The sequence below is a fragment of the Spinacia oleracea genome, chromosome 4, assembly GCF_020520425.1.
Source record: "Spinacia oleracea cultivar Varoflay chromosome 4, BTI_SOV_V1, whole genome shotgun sequence".
Lineage (NCBI taxonomy): Eukaryota > Viridiplantae > Streptophyta > Magnoliopsida > Caryophyllales > Amaranthaceae > Spinacia > Spinacia oleracea.
Genome location: NC_079490.1, coordinates 168489777 through 168510343, shown reverse-complemented (window position 1 = coordinate 168510343; position 20567 = coordinate 168489777). Strand labels below are relative to the sequence as shown.

At 38.2% G+C, this 20567-nt stretch overlaps 1 protein-coding gene across 1 annotated transcript; it reads right to left on the bottom strand.

The window, feature by feature from the left end:
* Positions 1 to 5091: 5091 nt before the first annotated feature.
* Positions 5092 to 8960, bottom strand: LOC110784248 (protein NUCLEAR FUSION DEFECTIVE 4). The gene is made up of 3 exons (XM_021988677.2): positions 8329 to 8960; positions 6486 to 7387; positions 5092 to 5665 (listed from the first exon to the last, which is right to left on the bottom strand). Exons 1-3 carry the CDS (start codon positions 8656 to 8658, stop codon positions 5200 to 5202), a joined length of 1698 nt encoding a protein of 565 aa, XP_021844369.1. The 5' UTR covers positions 8659 to 8960; the 3' UTR covers positions 5092 to 5199.
* Between the last annotated feature and the right edge of the window lie 11607 nt (positions 8961 to 20567).

The window sequence follows — 20567 nt, the reverse complement described above, 5'->3', positions numbered from 1 at the left end:
GACGACAAGAAGTTTCTTGGCGTTAAACATGGTACGTAGAAGTAATTATCGAACATCTTTATTTTAACAATATATTTCTTCGTAAGTTCGCCAACAGATAGTTGATTGATACATGAATATCAATGGGGGCTAAAGGTACGAACATACTTTCGAAGTGAGTTATCTTTTATTTATAATATACACGTATTGTCGCTGCCACGTACATCGCAGATCGTGAGGGTCATCAACACAATCGAATGGTATGAGTGACTCAATTCATTTATTAGTGACGTCAAAATTTTATAAACTAACACCTCATATCCTATTGAAATTTTCTCATATATCATCCGTGATAACTATTTTTCATTTACTAACGACATGCCGCGACTATACGCGTTAGTATGTATATTAATGACAACAAATTACCTTGATCATGACGGTATGCCCCGACGCCACGAGATGGCAATGACCGATGACACGACGCCACCAGACTACCGAGAAAGCTAAGGAAATCGGAATGTCGAATAATCATCATCAATGACCATGATGACACATGAGTAACTTCTAAACTATTTTTCACACACTTTCTCATTTCAATTCATTCATTGTTGTTCTCTTGTATTAATATGTCTCGTATTCAACGTTCATCAAGTTAACTAATAAATTTTTGCATCGCACCATGAATGTCTCAATTTCTCTAATGACTAAACCATTTTATCAAATCGTTTTGAGGTAATTTGACTTGACAGGACGTTTAGAGGTTGCATCATGCTGGCACGCATGTACGACGTCAAATATAAACGAACGTCATCATATCTGTGGCCGACTTCAGTCATGATATCTTCCTAAAGCCGCCACAGGGGGGCAAGATAGTACATACTCCCGTTCAGTTTAATATACTTGTTACAACTTTGAAATTTAACTGACGATGTGATACAATTTATTTTCATGATGATCTTGTCGTAAGATTTTGGTAATAGGTACGACGCTAAGACAAATGTACAAACATTGGGGGCTCAACTACTATCACATGTCGAAATAGGCGGATAAAGAAAAGTCATTGGGTTTCCCAAAGACGACAAGTGATAGGACGTCAATCGATTAACAAGAAAGGTAATTTATAAAGAGTTCACATGTATTTTAATTTACGACATATTGTAATGTAAGTTTGTCAAATGGTTTTACCAAAGACGTTAAGAAAAAGTCCACTTCTTAAGACAGTATAAGGAATTCACATTAACCATATGTTCTTTCTGGTGCCACATTGCGAGGATCAACCAATAAGCCGACCAACGTTGGAATGGACAGTGTCAAGACCAGCGATGCGTCATCATTCAACGTGACGAGACGACGCCAAATGTGATGACGGTGGTACAAGCGATGACAATGATCTCAGGAACGAAAACAAGATCGGCGACGAGAGGTGTCACAACATCAGGACAATGCTGTTGATTGTAGAATCGTCATCAAGGGACAGTCAGCGACACGACGTAATTTCGTTACACGAGCCCATATTAAGTAATATCTAACACTTACCTCGTGCGTTGATTAATTTATTACATTTTTCACTACACTGCGATTAAAGTTCAATTTCAGTTTTTGTTATCTGTCGCATTGAATATATCCTTCCAAACGCAATTATATTATATTTATGTTTCATCTTATTTATTTGAAAATCAACGCTAACATCGCATCAAGAGAACGTCCACCTCTACCTTTTCTATTCTCTACAGATCACTTGTTGACGATATCACCAACGACAACAGCAGCGTACGACATCATCAGAAGACGACATCAACGAACGACGCTATCAACTACAAGCGACAACGTCTCCATGGTCATGACCCTTAAACTTATTGGATCCCAACGACGACATGTCGCTTCTAAGTGCGACCACTACAGACGACGCAGGTACTATTTATGTGAACATAACTTCGCTCTTTGAGTACCTCACAGGTGTCATCTATTCCACAACGAACAACAGAGACAGCGTAAACAACATTTTAAGCTAACGACGTGTATGCACCCTTGACGCTTGTCCAAACGCCTAACCAATCGCCAAATACAAAATAGAAAAACACACGTCTTTCCCCTTCAACACCGACGACAAACGAAGCCAGCCCAGAATACTCAAAACCTACTTAGACTACTGTTCCGAAAATCCCATAGGCTAAACTCTCCTTCCATAGACTGCACCATCGAAGCCTCTTATCCCTCGTCCTCATGTTATAGGAAACCTCACAACTCTTCGACTCTTCTTGACATTCGTCATAAGTTTGCTTCGAACAATCCACTTCATTTACCTGTAAATTCAACTTAGTCGCCTGCTACCTACCCTCACATGGCATTACATCTGATTAAAATGATTCGGCCTTGTGCCCACTCGACGCAACTTCCATCTCTAAATTCTTCGCATGACTACGAACAAACGAAGAGGCTTATATCGCCTGCATACGATGAATGTCACACAACGGCGACAATAGAGGAACGCTTGTAAACATCAAACGACCGACTAAGATACAACAGTTGGTCATGACGCCTGTAAACATCAGACGACAGACTAAGATACAACAGTTAGTCATGACGCCTGTAAAAATCAGACGACAGACTGAGATACAACAGTTGGCCATGACGCAGTAAACATCAAACGACAGACTAAGGTACAACAGTCGGCCGCGACGCCCGCAAATATCAAAAGACAGACGAAGATACAAAAGTTGGCCATGACGCCGGATACCTAACTAACGGCTATGTCTTAACATGTTTTCGCAAAGTTTTGTAAGAATTACACTATGTCGTCTTACGCTTGTTGAGAGAAACGATTCTTTCACAAGATGTCAGGTTTACATCTCATTAAGTTGAGGACACCAACATCGACATAAAGACACCAATATACGCGTGATGACATCGAGTGCTATCAGAAATCGTGGATGACACCAGGTGGTGACGTCATTGAACAAGGTTAAGTACGAAAGACGACGGACAAGCCGAAGACAGTGACAGATTAGCGTCGATAACAAACGAACATGGTGACAAGCTTTGAAGATTATTTTCCTAACTTCCGGCTTGCTACAATTAGGAAAATGGGGGCTATTGTTATGGGTCGTTTTGTATGACGTGAGATCGACGCATGTACGGGTCAACGTGAATCAGATCGTACCAGTTAGCTCCTACTTTTAGGGAGTCGTTGTGGCTGAGTCAAGGTCAAATCAGTTAGAGAAGGTCAAGGAAGCGGTTTAGAAGATCGTGGAATCAGTTGAGCAATTCAAGGAGCATTACTAGCACAACTATCTCAACAATACTAGACTTGGAGTTCTGTATAAATACCACCATCATCCAAGACCTAAAGGCATCGGATCCTCTCCGATCCCAAGATATTACTTCCCATTATCTACCCTCCTGTGAGAAACCGTTCGAAAACCACCCAAACCACCTACGGTTAACTAATCATCTCCTACTTCTATTATCTTCCCCGTATCCAAGTGATCAGAAGAGAATAGCAAGCTTTCCTTCCCCTAACAACAAGCGTACTGCCGTAATATGAAGCTCATCCACAACAAGCCCTCCCCAAGCATATCATCCACTCATGTATTCCCTTCGTACACTCTGTTATCTTTTACCTATGTTTTACTATTAGCATCGTTTACATACCCGCGAATAAACAATGTACTTGTATTCAACGAGGCTTTTTATGCCAGTAACATAGTGGATTGGTGGACTCATTGCCACCCGCGGTTTTTATCCCTTTCGGGTTTTCCGCGTCACCATCTCTTGTCTCGTCTCTCTTTATTTTCCGTCATTTATTTCCTGTCATTTGCATAATTATTTTATCTAGTCGTCTATGTCCCAACCAAAGGTCGTCCATACGAAATTTGGCATAAACAAGAGTTATTTTAGAACTCTAGAGGATCCAAAACCACTGGGTATGTAAGTTGTTATCGTTTTGTTTTTTGAAATGTAAAATAAAGATTTCAAAGGTAACTCATGAGTTGGAGCCAATTTGGAGAGGATGTAATAAGCTTTAATTAATGGAAGTAACAAGGAAGTGATTAGTTGTTATGTATTTTTAGGGGAAAAAAATTAAATAAAAAAAGAAAAAAGAATCTACAAAAGCAAGAAGATGAAACGTGGCACGCAAAACATCTTATTTTAAAATAATAAGTATAGAAATTGATTGCTTTTACAACATTTCCTTCGGGTTTTTTTTAAGTGCTACAATTAATCTTTTTCTTATTAATAAGTGTTGCACTTCTATTCTATTTTATGAAAATCTTCCAAATATATAATCAAGTCAACGCCATTGTCAGTTGAATCTCTTATAATGTTCCTGATTTAGTCGAATAGAGAATAAATGCTAACTTATGTTCCCAATTGAGAACTAGGATTATTGAGAGTACCATAGAACTTCAAGATGTTACTTTGACGGTATGCAATTTGTATGGGCTGAAAAGTTTTTCACTATTATGCGGTCACGTTCTTAAATTCAACTATGTTGAAACGCGTTAGTTTAAGCTTTTCATATTTATAATTTATAAAAAGCTAAAAAGACCCTTAACTAAATTTTTATATGGATTGAGCGGATTAACCTGACCCAATTAGTTATATAGGTTAGGCGGGTTGCTTTCGGGTTGAACATTTTCGGGTTGAACATTTCAACCTGGCCTAACCCATTTAATTAAACAGGTTGGGTTGACCCATTTAATAAAACGGGCTGAAAATCTAGACCCAACTCTTTGTTATTGGATTGGATTAGTGAGTTAGATCAGCTTTTTCCAGCTCTATCTACACGCACTAATTCACCCCGACACCCCTATCACGTTGTTCATCTAAACCACTAACAAGGATGAAATGGATGTGTAAAAAAATAAAGAATACTTGTATGCAATAGAAGCCCAGTTCTAATGGGATAATTGAACCAAAGTATCATTTAGATGATGAACACAAGATCTTATCCAATTATGAAAACACTAACAACTTACAACAAGGACAAGGACAAGAGGCCATATCTGACAGCATACACTGGAAAATTTGAATACAATCAGCCGAATTCCCAGGACAAAATATATATATATATATATATATATATATATATATATATATATGCTTGTAGAATAATAATAATAATGGCATGATTTACTCACAAAATATATCAAAGAAATTATACAAAGGAGTACAAGTTCATTAGGAAGCACTCAAGAGTAATCTGATCTACAATGTCTGTCAATGATCTGATCTTTGACGTGCACGGAAAGAACCACCAGCATAAAGCATTTGATAAACTGGTCTGATTCTTAGTGTAAGTAGTATGCTTAATAAAGATCCCAAACCACAAAGCCCAGCAAGAACAAAGAATGTAAGCTTAAAGCAAGAAGCACCAATACAGATTGATACTCCTTGTTTGTTAGCTTCAATGTCATAGAAATGACCTGCAAGCATTCCTGAGAAAAGTAGAGCACCAATTGGATTACCAAACTGTATAAAGTTGTAAATAACACCAAAATGTTTTAGCCCGAATAGTTCAGATGCGGTTGGAATCATTATCGCTGTCTGAACTCCATAGCAGATTCCGAGAGCTGCAGTTGCAACGAGGAGGGTACCATTGAGAGCAAATGCATAGAAAAGGAATGCTATGACCATAATCAGTTGAGTAACTGTCATCCAAATCGTCCGAGGTATTGTATGTGATCTGTAAGGTAAACTTTTAGCAGTCAGTTTCAAACTCCAAACAGGTGTATACTAGGTTGCTAGCACACTTTATGAGAATAGGTGACTTTTAATGGATACGAGAATTTCTAACTTCTGTTAAGGCTCTGTTTGGTATGGTGTAAAACGTTTTTGTGGAAAACGATTTTCCCCTTTTCAATTATTTTACGTTGTTTGGTTTAAGCAGGGGATGGAAAACAAATTTTCATCACTCTCTCAAAGGTGGAGAACATTTTCCATTTGAAAGGGAGGGAAATCATTTTTCCACCTTTCCTCCTTACCTCCCTCTCTCTTCTTCCCCTCAATCTTCACCCCCATCTTCTCCCATTTTCTTTTTTCTATTAATTTTCTTTTAAGGAACCCAAACAAAGGAAAACTAGTTTGGAATTTGTATTTTCCCTTGAAAGTTTCACTGAAAACGTTTTACACCACACCAAACGGAGCCTAAGTGACTTACGCCTTCCATATCAGTCCAGTATAAGAACTTCCCCCAAACAAGAATAGCTCTCACAAGAAAAAGTTTCTAAAAGCATCGTCATAACACATTTCAGAAGCCCCAAAAAACGTACATTTACTACCACTCCATTTCCTATGCTATAGTTTAAAAATGGGTTGAAATTTCATATTTAACGAAATGGTCATAAAAAGAACATTAACTCCCAAGATATTCTGAAGAAGATTTTGCCAACAGGCTTCTGTTTAGATCATAGGACTGAAGAATGGTCATGCAAGATGTTATTTATGCAAATGGACATAAAATGAAGATTAACTATAGCTTATAGAAATAAGATGAACATAATCACCTGACAGTATATTCTGAAACAGCACCTCCGCCAAGGCGTCCAATGAAATTGCAGATAGAGAATAGGGACAAGAGTATGGTTGTGTCACGTTCTTCTTGGGCGTAACCTATCTGTGCCAAGTTATTAAGAACAGTTACACCAGTACCAACCCCTAGAAAGTACACCACCCACAAAAGCCAAAAATCAGCCTTAACTAACACTTGCCAGAAACTGAAATCATCTCCTCTACGAGGTCTCCTTTTCTGTTTCACAGCACCCTCTCCAACAGCTAAAAGGATGTCCATATCAGAAGAATCATCACCCTCTCTAAAACTCCCATATTCAGAAGAAGATTTTACCAACAAGGGTTCTGTAACTTCAGTTGGATTTGGTTCATCTGAACCTGACGCCAATTCGCCTGATGAATCAACAGGTCCAGTAAGCTTTTTACTGGTAGGGAATAATGTCATCTTGATTGGGATTGCTAAAGGAGCCATCATGAATATAACCATTGCAACAACAAACCCATAACACACAGCTCTATGGACAGAGAGTTTATCAGCAATAACTGTAGTTGTTAGGAGATATATTCCAAGAAAAATACTTGCCCCTTGTGTAAATATGAAGTGTTTTTTTTCAGACGAGTCTTCGCCAGATGCTGGGGTACAAGGTTTGATGAAGTACATCATGGAAAAGCATATTATAGGGATGCCTATAGTGAGAAAGAGGAGTAGTGCTGTATCAGATTTTTTAAGCACCATACCATATATCTCTGTATATATTGCGGCACTAAGACCAACATAACCCTTCAGAAGACCAGCAACGGTTCCCCTACTCATAGGGAAGTTCCTCATGTTTGTGACAAGAACAGCTGTCCCGAAAAATGCGCAGCTATTGGCCCCAATAGCCATTGCAATCCACAACTGCAACAAATGATCACAGAAATGGGTTGGAGTTACAATAAGATAATGAGAGATTGAGAGTGATGCATAAGACAATTATAATAAAGAAGTGAAAGAGGTAATAAAAGAAACAGAGTGAAATGCTATGAATCGAATATATTGGCTTAAGTGAAGAACAAAAGCTATGAATCGGGTTATTAGTTTATGATGGAAAGCCAATAAAATTGAGTTGAACTTACATGTGTAAGGAGCAGGTTTGGTAAGTTCAACCGAAAAAATTCAAGCATTGGACAGGATAGCAAATATCTTTTGAAGAAGCTACTCAGCACGAAAAATTGATGTAGTTCTTCAATGGTTACTCTACATTATAGCATTAATCCTTAAAATATGTCGAAAATACATTTGAAAAGTAACATTTTAACATAATGATCTAACCCTCTCTCATTTCTTATGGTATTCTTTTCATTCCATTCAAGAGATGATAATGCCTCTATAGTTGGTTAACTACTCAATAACTTGGCATTTCTATAATCTACAGATACCTACTTACCAAAAACTACAATTGTTCTGGACTTTAAAATATCATCACAGTTCAAAAAACATACCATCCACGAGAACCACGAGGACTAAAGCGATAATTTCAATTGTACACTCGTGTGTACCATACATCTAAGGGTATTTTCTCGCACATTTGCTCATTTGCAAGAACACCAGTTGACCAAAAATGAGTGTATTGGCATGTAAAAACCAACTTCAAGTTATGCACTATATTACCATAAAACCAGTCAATTTCACAATAAGTGCTCAAAAAAACACAACAGTAAGTGCAAATCATCATAATCCAACAACTTCAGATTCTAAGATTTGAACTTTTTTACACAAATATCCCAATTAAATCACCAGAAATTAAAATTTCCAAATGGGTAATTAAAAAAACTAAAAGAAAGACAAGAAGGTCTTACCAACCAGTAAGGCAAGTTAGATACAGTCTGAGAAACAGCAAGCCAAAGAACCCCATAACCCAGAAAACAACCCAAAGCACCAAAAGAAAGAACAACCCAAGGTGGGAACTTATTACAAGCAATGCCAGGCAAAATACCAACACTTTCACCAATGTCATTTGCAACACCCAGAATTGTAATCTGCTGTTGAGTAAAACCCAGAACAGATTTCAGTGAAGGTGAGAAAAGGGGGAAATTGTAGGAGTTTCCGGCAGAAAATTCAACCCAAACTGCAGCTGCTAAACCAATCCATGGTGGTCTAGTACCAGCTTTTAGTGCAATTTGAGGCATTTTTGTGCTGGTTTTGACTAGTTTTCTGGGCTTGTGAAATGTGAAAAAAATGGGGGGTTTTATTAAAATCAAGACTTTTTTCAAAGAATCTTAGATTTAGGTGAAAGCAGTACGCAGTATATACTTCTAAATTTGCATCTACTCAGATGAAATGTTGCCGGTTAAATTTAAATTTGTACAGAAATTTTTTGATTGCTGTTTGAGGTGATGTGAAAGGGGAAAGGAGGAGAGAAGCGGGAGGACTATAGTAAGCCACCTGCCCACTTGTGCTATTACCAGACCCAAATACCTGCATTGTCGTTTTCTCTTCCATTTTTGTAACACTCGTTTATCTTTAATAATGCTTCTCGTTTTACACGAGCCCACCCTTAAAAAGATTCACGGGGTACGTTTTGTTTATGATGAAAGGAAATTAAGCCGACTACTTTAATTATCGTTTCGGTAAGAAGAATAGTACATTAGGAGCCCTCCGCACGAGGGTGATTATTGTCTAAAATGGAAAGTAACTGAGGAATATTACAAGGTTCGATACTCGTGGTGGTGCTAATTAAGTGACCAACATTTGCTATCTAATATGCTTCTCGGTTAGCTTCTCAGTAGACGTGCTTAATATTTCAATTGTCGAAGAATGTGAGAATGTCCTTGATATCTTGAATAATGAAGTGAAGCTTCCACGAGATTTTCCAAGTTTCGTCGACAACCATCAAATTGTCTCCTTCAATACTAATATGCTTGATGTTGAGGCGTTTTGCTTCTTGAATTCCTTTGTGAAGAGCACAAGTTTATGCCATGAAAGCTTGTGAAATGCTCAGATTGTGAGTGTAGGCACTGATCGAGAACCAATATGGATGAGCAAAATGTGGTCTACGGATTATAAATCTGGGTGTAAAATATTTATTGTGCACCATGTTTTTAAATGAATGTATGGTTCAAATTCAAAAACATATTTTTCATAACTCAAAAAACATATAGTCCGTAGTATAATATTCCACTTGTACGTGTACATAGAAATCGTTCTTCATATTCATCAGGTGCTCAATAAGTTCACATTAATCAGGTGTTTAATAAATGCTCATGGGAATACATCCGGGTGTATAATTCAGATTGCATAATAGCACGGCATCCGTAAATCCTTAAGTTTAGTAGTGAAAGTTAAGACAATGTGTTAACTATGAAGGGAGTACACATTACAATATAAACTACTTCAATTAAACGAGATGACTATGATTTTGGATGAAACCAAATCCAAACAAAAAGCTCAAAATCTCAAATCATCCTTAAGACAAATAGGACCCGAAAAAGTTAGGGCCATTAAATTTCAACAACACACATCAGAATGTATCATCTCAATGTTTCATCATAGTCTCATTCTTGTCATGATCTCATGTTACACTCTGTTGCCGTTTTCTTACCGTACAAGTGTCACTTACACAATTACACCGAACCTAATTAGCGTAGATAATTAATGTCAAAATAATGATTCCTAGTACCTTTATTTGTATCACTGCATTGTAATACTAATCTGTAACCTAAATAATTAGCACATCTAACGGGAAAATATTCGGTGAAGAATAAAAGTTACATAAACAAACCCGTTGGGTTAATCCAATCGTTAAGAACCCGAGTTGTTAATAAGCTGTGAGTTGGAACCCGAAACTCGATCCGATCCGATAATATTCAACTCAAACCCGAACCGTCTCGAAAATATTAACCCGATTAAGATCCGATAACCGATAACAAACCGTCATGCGGCAATATGAACCATTTCTACCGAATGGACCCGAAAATCGTTAATGATCCGAACCATTTCAACCCGGGAAAAATCCGTTTACAACGCGGCCGGTTTACAACACGAACTGTTTCAACCCGGACGTTTACAACCCGAATTGTTTCAACCCAGACCGTTTTACCCGAATTGTTTCAACCCGAACCGTTTACAACCCGTAACTCGTTTACAACTCGTTTAATTCAAACTGTTTATAACCCGTCTCCCCTGAACTACAAGACAACTGCAACAAGTTTTATTTGATCCAAATTAAAAGTTTTACTATGGACTATAACGTACTATTTTATTTTATAGTCTTGCACTCTTTTATTGACGCATATTCAATTGATTAATCGATTACTAAACTAAATTGATCTAATTCAATACATTATAATCTTATTATAAGTTATAACCAAAGAACTAATCGAAAAACTATGTTATTTTAACTGAATCGACTTAATTCATTAACTAACTTATTTATCTCGTTTCGTTGTTGAACATTTTAGTCTTGTTACTTTAGACAAAATTGGGAAGGTCTCCTCTCTTATCTTCCACCACTCAAGGATGTTAACATCTTCACAGATAACATATCTAATAACAACGTTCTGTTCGGGATATTAAGTAATGTTCCGTTCTTTTTCACTTATTTTGTTTGAACATATCACATATGTTATCTGAGGTTTCGTACCAAAACTTATTTTTATTGTGTAGCATAAATGCTTTATCAGTGTTTCTATTCTTTCTAAACTTAGTTTAATTATAATTGTTATAATTTTTACTTAATTTATCTGAACTAAGGAACTCGGGTTATCATATTTATGTCAAAATAAGTTAAATAGAATGGAATATAATAAGTTCAAATTAGAGCTGATTATCGGCGAGATGACCCTCTAAGTCCGATCCATTTGACCCGTTTAAAAAGCGGGATTGGACAATAATTTTGGAATGTTAAAAAATTGGATGAGCTAAGCCCGACCCGTTAATGTTAACGGGCGGATATGGGTGAGATAATATTTAGTCCGACTCGTTTATTAAAAAAAGGTAAATATATTTTACAACTAGATTTAAAGCACGTGCAATTAAATTCATTTTATATGAGATTTTTTTTTCAACTTTAAGCGATAGTCAGAACAGTGATTGTTTTTACAATCAATGAGTATGGCAGTTTTAACGAGTCTTTATTTGTAAAAAAAATCAAAATTTATCTCCCATTATCTTTTATTGGGTCTTTATTTATCTATTTTTATTTTTCTCTTATGGTCTTTTACTGAGTTTTATTTTCTTTTAAAAATGTTCAAAATTTATCTCTTATTATCTTTTACCTGGTCTTTATTTACGGAGTATCTATTTTTATTTTTCCCTTATTATCTTTTACTGAGTTTAACTTATCTTTTTTTACTTCTTAGCAAAATTTACCTCTTATTATCTTTTACCGGGTCTTTATTTATCTATTTTTATTTTTCTCTTATTATCTTTTACTGAGTTTTATTTATCTTTATCTCTTATTATCTTTTACCTAGTCTTTATTTATCTATTTTTTTATTTTTCTCTTATTATCTTTTAATGAGTTTTATTTATTTTTATCTCTTATTATCTTTTATCGGGTCTTTATTTATCTATTTTTATTATGGGAGTTTTTTTGTTAGTCGATTATACATGTAACATTTTCACTTTCATTATTAACTCGTCTATTTAAGACAAATACTTCCTCTGTTCTTTTTAAAATGACACAATTATTTAGGCAAGATTGCAAATGCACGATTTCAAACATTAATATCTTCCATTATGGATAATAAAAAAAAAAGTTGAAATTTAAAAAATATTTTTTGAGACGAATCTAATAAGACCCCACACGAATATATATTTTTCTTATGTATAAGTCACAAAAGCAAGTCAAATGAGCTTGTATGAATAGTGTAAACAACCTAATTGTATCATGTAAATAAGAACAGAGGAAGTAACTTGATTCTTTCTCACATTCGTACAAGGTAATATCCCACTATTTTATTTTTTCACTTTGTTTTACACGATGGAACTAGAAAATTTAGAGATAATTTAAGCAAAAAAAACGATAAACATAACATAAGTTTAATTTAGTAAAAAAAATATAGGCCCGTTAGCCTGCGGATAAGCCTGACCTGTTAGACCAATGTATGCCGACAAGTCTATACCTTTGTCGATTCCAGAAAGGCCATGGGAAATTGTATCGATGGATTTCATATGGGCCTTGCCCAAGTCTGGTGGGTATGGCCCTATTATGGTGGTGGTCGATGAGTCGATCGATTTTCCAAGTACGAGACTTTCATACCTGCCCCACGAGATTGCACGGCCGAGCTGAGCAAGCGGCCAAGTTATTCTTCATGCATGTAGTCAAGTATTGGGGCTTGCCTCGGAGCATTAGTAGTGATTGGGACCCAAGGTTCAAGGCAAAATTCTGGACGGAGTTATACAAGCTCTTGGGTTCGGGGCTGCATTTCTCAGCAAGCTTTCACTCATAAAGTGATGGGAAAACGGAAAGGGTGAATGCCTTGTTGGTGCTTTAATTGAGGCACTTCGTAGGTGCCAACCAGGGGGATTTGGCTGAGTTGATAGATGTGGCTCAATTCTCATTCAAGTTGCAGCGGTCTGTGTCGAAGCAACAAAGGCCATTCGAGATTGTCATGGGCCAACAACTCCTGACTCCCTAAGTCATTGCGTCGGGCAACACGGGTAGCATCCCGCTGCATACAAGCTTGCACGAGGGGGACATGAGAAACCAGATATCACGAATGCATACTTAGACAAGGCGTATAAGAAGATGAAGAAGTGGGCGAACAAGCATAGACGCCTTCTCGAGTTCCAAGTGGGCGACATGGTCATGGTTAAGTTGCTACCACAACAGTTCAAGGTCTTCTGCTCGGTGCACAAGGGACTAGTCCAAAAGTATGAGGGGCCATTTCCCGTCTTACATAAGGTCGGAAGAATTTCCTACAAGCTTGAGTTTCCGCCAAAACTCAAGATCTATCCAATGTTCCATGTGAGCATGGTCAAGCCCTACCATGGAGACAAATAAGATACAACAAGGGGCGAGTCACATTGGGCACCAACCGCGTTCGTGACTTCCTTTGATTGAGATATCGAGATCGAGGATCGAGGCAAATAGGCTCATCCGAAGGAGGGGTGTGCCTAGCTATAATGAATATCTCATCCGATGAAAGGGGCTACCGGGCAGTGAGGCCTCGTGGGAAAAAAGAGGAAGATCTATGGTAGTTCTAAGGCAAGATCGATGAGTAAGGCACAAGGCATCCAAGGCATCACATGAGCATTGTCGCTAGGCAGCATCATAGGCTACGGGGGAGCCCATAGAGGATTATTTTGAATTAGCCATAAATTACTAATGAACACCAACTTGACAGTAACTCTATAATGGGTTGTTTGGTGGGACAAACAAACATAAATTGGGGTCCCATATATTTTGGCCCATTGAAGACAATTGTCGGGCGAAAATTGGGTTTTGAAGCCCGGGAAGGACCCGATGGTGCATCAAGCTTCTCGGGATGCCTCCGGGAGGTTCTAGAGTGCTCTAGGGAATTCTAGTTTGGCTTTCTCTAAAGTGTTCTAGCATTGATGACTCTAGAACACCATTGTATAGTATTTTCTAGAATTCTCCTTGTATTTTCTGGTTCCTTTGGAGGTGGGAACTTTCTAGATAATTAGTGTTAGGTTATGATTCATATGACAGTTCATAAATCATGCGGAAAAACCATAAAGCCAGGAAACATATTATTTACACATAATCATTTAGCATAGTTTAGATGCATACTCTTTGTTGCGTGCCTTCCCTAGCTGCGCCCGAACCGAACAAGAACAAGTCTTTAGGACTCCAAGTGTCGTCCCTCCGTAGATAGTCCACAGCACGTCCGGATCCGCCTTAAGATTGACCAACTAGAATCGCCCTTAAGGTTCTAATATTTTCGGTTGGGTAGGCAAGAATATTGGCTGATTTTTCTGCTTAAAAATCTTAGTTTTGAATACTTGAAACTCGTGTGTAAATAATGACCCCTAGGCCTTTATTTATAGAGTTATGGAAAAGGAATCGCAATCCTAGTAAGATACGAATTAATTGAAATTAGAATCCTACATGAATTCTATTTAATTAATTTATCTAATTAGGAATAGGAATTTAATCACACACTAACTCTTGCAGTTTTAGGAATCACGCATGAGCACAAACTCACACACACACACGGCAGCCACAAGGGCTGCCCATGCGCATGCGAGCAGCAGCCCATGCAGCGCGGCCCACGCATCCGTGGCCTTGGCGCGCGCTGGGCTTGTGACGTGCGTGCTTGCTGGGCGATGGCCCGGCTTCGTGCTGGGCCTTCGTCCGGCAGGCCTCGTCCGATGCTAATTCGTACGATACGCTTCCGATTAAATTTCCATTTCCGGAATCTATTTCCGATACGAACAATATTTAATATTTCCGATTCCGGAATTAATTTCCGTTTCGAACAAATATTTAATATTTCCGTTTCCGGAATTATTTTCCGATTCCGGCAATATTTCCGATTCTGACAATATTTCCGTTTCCGGCAATATTTCCGATTCTGGTAATATTTCCATTTCCAATAATATTTTCCGATACGTACCATGTTTCCGTTTCCGGCAACATCTACGACTTGGATAATATTCATATTTCCGACACGATCCATATTTCCGTTTCCGGCAATATCATCGTTTCCGGAGTATTCATTTCTTGCCTGTGACGATCTTAGCTCCCACTGAAACCAAGATCCGTCGGTTCCGAATATTCATAGATGGAGTATTTAATGCCATTAAATACTTGATCCGTTTACGTACTATTTGTGTGACCCTACGGGTTCAGTCAAGAGTAAGCTGTGGATTAATATCATTAATTCCACTTGAACTGAAGCGGCCTCTAGCTAGGCATTCAGCTCACTTGATCTCACTGAATTATTAACTTGTTAATTAATACTGAACCGCATTTATTAGACTTAACATAGAATGCATACTTGGACCAAGGGCATTATTTCCTTCAGTCTCCCACTTGTCCTTAGGGACAAGTGTGCATTTCCTAATTCCTTTGTCGCTCGATGCTTGCTCTTGAACATAAGGTAAGAGTTGTCATCCTTATTATGTCCAGAGGTGTTCCTCGGTTTCAGAGTTCAACTGATCAAATAAACAGATAATCATAGCCTATGATTCATCCGAGCACGGCCATGCATTTCACAGTTTCTAGCTCTCCGAGTGGCCTTGTACAACTTTTAAGCATCTCTTCCCGATTTATGGGAGGACAATCCCAATCTTGCGATCTTGAGATTAGACTTCGTTTGATAGGTGATTACCTGAGCGTTGCCTTTATAGCCTCCTTTTACGGTGCGACGGTTGGTCAACGTCAAAGCAACCAGTTCTCAAACAAGTAATCTCAAATCACTCAGGTATTGAGGATTTAGTGTCTAATAATTTAATGAAATTTACTTATGACAGACTTTCATCTCTTACAGTAAAGTTTCATAGGTCTTGTCCGATACTAGTCTTCCCAAAGTAAGTATCTATGCAAATGATTATGACATTGCCATGTCCACATAGTTCAAGAAACAGAACTACTAGTCATCTTGCATTCTAATCGTCTAACGTTTTCTATGCGTCCAATTTTATAGAAAACTCCGATTAGGGACCATTTTCAACCTTTGACATTCAAGTTCACTTGATAGACATTTCTTAGTCACAGGACTGGTCCTGACAGTCTATCTTGAATATATCGTCAAGTTGAAGGGACTCATCATTTAATAAACCACAAATTAAATGGAAAAATGAATTCCTTTCATTTATTGTGAATGATTAACCAATAATGTTTTACAAAGATTTAAACTCTAAAACTTTAAAACATTAAACAGAGACATCAAAGCCATTCTCCAATATGCTTGATTCCCATAGCTGCAGTGTGCGAGTTGTGCTTCGCTTGCGGCAGAGGTTTAGTTAATGGATCTGATATGTTGTCATCAGTTCCAATTTTGCTTATCTCGACTTCTTTTCTTTCAACGAACTCTCGTAGAAGGTGAAATCTACGAAGTACATGCTTGACTCTCTGGTGGTGTCTAGGCTCTTTTGCCTGTGCAATAGCTCCGTTATTATCACAATACAGGGCTATTGGTCCTTTAATGGAGGGGACTACACCAAGTTCTCCTATGAACTTCCTTAGCCATATAGCTTCCTTTGCTGCTTCATGTGCAGCAATGTACTCCGCTTCAGTTGTAGAATCCGCAATGGTGCTTTGCTTAGCACTTTTCCAGCTTACTGCTCCTCCGTTGAGGCAGAAGACAAACCCAGACTGTGATCTGAAATCATCTTTGTCGGTTTGGAAACTTGCGTCCGTATAGCCTTTAACAATTAATTCATCATCTCCACCATAGACCAGGAAGTCATCTTTGTGCCTTTTCAGGTACTTCAGAATATTCTTGGCAGCAGTCCAATGCGCCTCTCCTGGGTCTGACTGGTATCTGCTCGTAGCACTGAGTGCGTACGCAACATCCGGGCGTGTACATATCATAGCATACATTATTGAACCAATCAATGATGCATATGGAATCCCATTCATTCGTCTACGCTCATCAAGTGTTTTTGGGCACTGAGTCTTGCTTAGAGTCATTCCATGAGACATGGGTAGGTAGCCTCGCTTGGAGTCCGCCATCTTGAATCTATCAAGCACCTTATTGATATAAGTGCTTTGACTAAGTCCAATCATCTTTTTAGATCTATCTCTGTAAATCTTGATGCCCAATATGTACTGTGCTTCTCCTAGATCCTTCATCGAAAAACATTTCCCAAGCCAAATCTTGACAGAGTTCAACATAGGAATGTCATTTCCGATAAGCAATATGTCGTTGACATATAATACTAGGAAAGCAATTTTGCTCCCACTGACCTTCTTGTATACACAAGATTCGTCCGCGTTCTTGATGAAACCAAAGTCACTGACTGCTTCATCAAAACGTATATTCCAGCTCCTGGATGCCTGCTTCAATCCGTAGATTGATTTCTTTAGCTTGCATACCTTTTTAGCATTCTTTGGATCCTCAAAACCTTCAGGCTGTGTCATAAACACAGTTTCTGTTAAAACGCCGTTTAAGAAAGCAGTTTTGACATCCATCTGCCATATTTCGTAATCGTAATATGCAGCGATTGCTAACATTATTCGAATAGACTTTAGCATTGCAACTGGTGAAAAGGTTTCATCGTAATCCACACCGTGGACTTGCCTGTAACCTTTTGCAACCAATCTAGCTTTGAAAACTTCAAGTTTCCCATCCTTGTCCTTTTTCAGTTTGAAAACCCATTTGCTTCCAATGGCTTGGTAGCCATCTGGCAAATCGACCAAATCCCATACTTGGTTTTCAGACATGGAGTCTAATTCAGATTGCATGGCTTCTTGCCATTGCTTGGAGCTAGGGCTCGTCATAGCTTGCTTGTAAGTCGCAGGTTCATCACTTTCAAGTAATAGAACGTCATAGCTCTCGTTCGTCAAAATACCTAAGTACCTTTCCGGTTGAGATCTATATCTTTGCGATCTACGCGGGGTAACATTTCTAGATTGACCATGATTCTCACCAGATTCTTCTAAAGATCTCTGAGTTTCATCCTGAATGTCATCTTGAGCATTCTCTAGAGTTTGTTGTTCGACTCGAATTTCTTCGAGGTTTACTTTTCTCCCACTTGTCATTTTGGAAATATGATCCTTCTCCAAAAAGACACCATCTCGAGCAACAAACACTTTGTTCTCAGATGTATTGTAGAAGTAATACCCCTTTGTTTCCTTTGAATAGCCCACAAGGATACATTTGTCAGATTTTGGATGAAGTTTGTCTGAAATTAATCGTTTGACGTATACTTCACATCCCCAAATCTTAAGAAAAGACACATTTGGAGGCTTTCCAAACCATAATTCGTATGGAGTCTTTTCGACAGCTTTAGACGGAGCTCTATTTATAGTGAGTGCAGCTGTATTTAGTGCATGTCCCCAAAATTCTAATGGAAGTTCGGCCTGACCCATCATTGACCTGACCATGTCTAGCAAGGTTCTGTTCCTCCGTTCTGACACACCGTTCCATTGTGGTGTTCCAGGAGGAGTCAATTCTGATAGAATTCCACATTCTTTCAGATGGTCATCAAATTCATAGCTCAGATATTCACCGCCTCTATCAGACCGCAGTGCCTTGATCTTCTTGCCTAATTGATTCTCTACTTCACTCTGAAATTCCTTGAATTTGTCAAAGGATTCAGACTTATGCTTCATTAGGTAGACATAACCATACCTACTGAAGTCATCAGTGAAAGTGATAAAGTAGCTGAAACCACCTCTAGCATTTGTACTCATTGGTCCACATACATCTGTATGGATTAAACCCAATAGTTCATTTGCTCTTTCTCCAACTTTAGAGAAAGGTTGCTTTGTCATTTTGCCAAGTAAACATGATTCGCATTTACCATAATCCTCTAAGTCAAATGGTTCTAGAATTCCTTCCCTTTGAAGTCTTTCTAAGCGTTTCAAGTTTATATGGCCTAATCGACAATGCCACAGATAGGTGAGATCTGAATCATCCTTTTTGGCCTTTTTGGTATTTATGTTATATACTTGTTTGTCGTGATCTAATAAATAAAGTCCATTGACTAATCTAGCAGATCCATAAAACATCTCTTTAAAATAAAACGAACAACTATTGTCTTTTATTATAAAGGAAAATCCCTTAGCATCTAAGCAAGAAACTGAAATGATGTTTTTAGTAAGACTTGGAACATGGAAACATTCTTCCAGTTCCAAAACTAGCCCGGAGGGCAACGACAAATAGTAAGTTCCTACAGCTAATGCAGCAATCCGTGCTCCATTTCCCACTCGTAGGTCGACTTCTCCCTTGCTTAACTTTCTACTTCTTCTTAGTCCCCGTGGATTGGAACATAAGTGTGAGCCACAACCAGTATCTAATACCCAAGAAGTTGAATTAGCAAGTATACAGTCTATAACGAAAATACCTGAAGATGGAACGACTGTTCCGTTCTTCTGATCTTCCTTTAGCTTTGGACATTCTCTTTTGTAATGGCCTATTCCATCACAATAAAGACAGCTTGATGTGGACTTGTCCTGCTTTGATTTAGCATTGCCCTTGGACTTTCCACCTTTCTTGAATGGTCTCTTTCTAGCCTTGAGTAAATCTTTGGCTTCACAGTCCAGTACTATTTCAGCCTTTCTGACAAGGTGAATAAATTCTGCAACTGTTTCTTCTCTTGGTTCACTTAGGTATAGTTGCTTGAAGCGACCAAACCCACTGTGTAGTGAATTGAGCAAGACAGAGACTGCCATCCTTTCGCTTATTGGTGTTCCTAGTAGACTTAGGCGATCAAAATATGAACACATAAGATCCACATGGAACCTCAGTGGGACGCCTACCCTCTGTTTAGTGCGAAGGAGCTGAACATGTGTTTCTTGGACCTCCATCCTATAACACCTGTTGGGAGAACTAACCTTTAGACCAGACATTGATTCAATCAACTCATGGACGTTCAGGTCCCTGTCCTCCGTACTTCCACGACAGATATCCCTCAGATTCTTGATGAGCGTAAAAGGTTCATAGGCTACAAACCTTCTAGCCCAATCATCAGGGATATTGTTCAGCATGAGACTCATAACCTTTTTGAGATCCGCATCCCAGGCGTAAAATCTCTCAGGGGTCATGTCTCTGGCATAGTAGCTTGGCATGGGATGTGACAGTACATACTCAAGTCCATTGAGTTTGACTATTTCAACTAGCTTAGCTTCCCATTCAAGAAAATTTGTCAGGTTCAGCTTGACCATAAGCTCAGAACCCATGATGATGTTTTGATTGTTGTTTGCCATATTAAAACTACAATTGAAAAGAATAAACAAATAAATAACCATTCACAGTTTCTCTTAATAAACTTAAATTCTAGCATACATGCATAATTCAATATTTATTAAGCATTTTATTCAAGTTATGTGTTCCGGCAGGTGTGAATAAAATGATTCCAAGATCCTAAAATCATTGAAGAACTAAGCACAGTTTGTCGACTTAATCCTAGAACATCTTAGGTAAGCAAAAGCCTTTTGCTAATAGTCTAGAAACTATTCTTG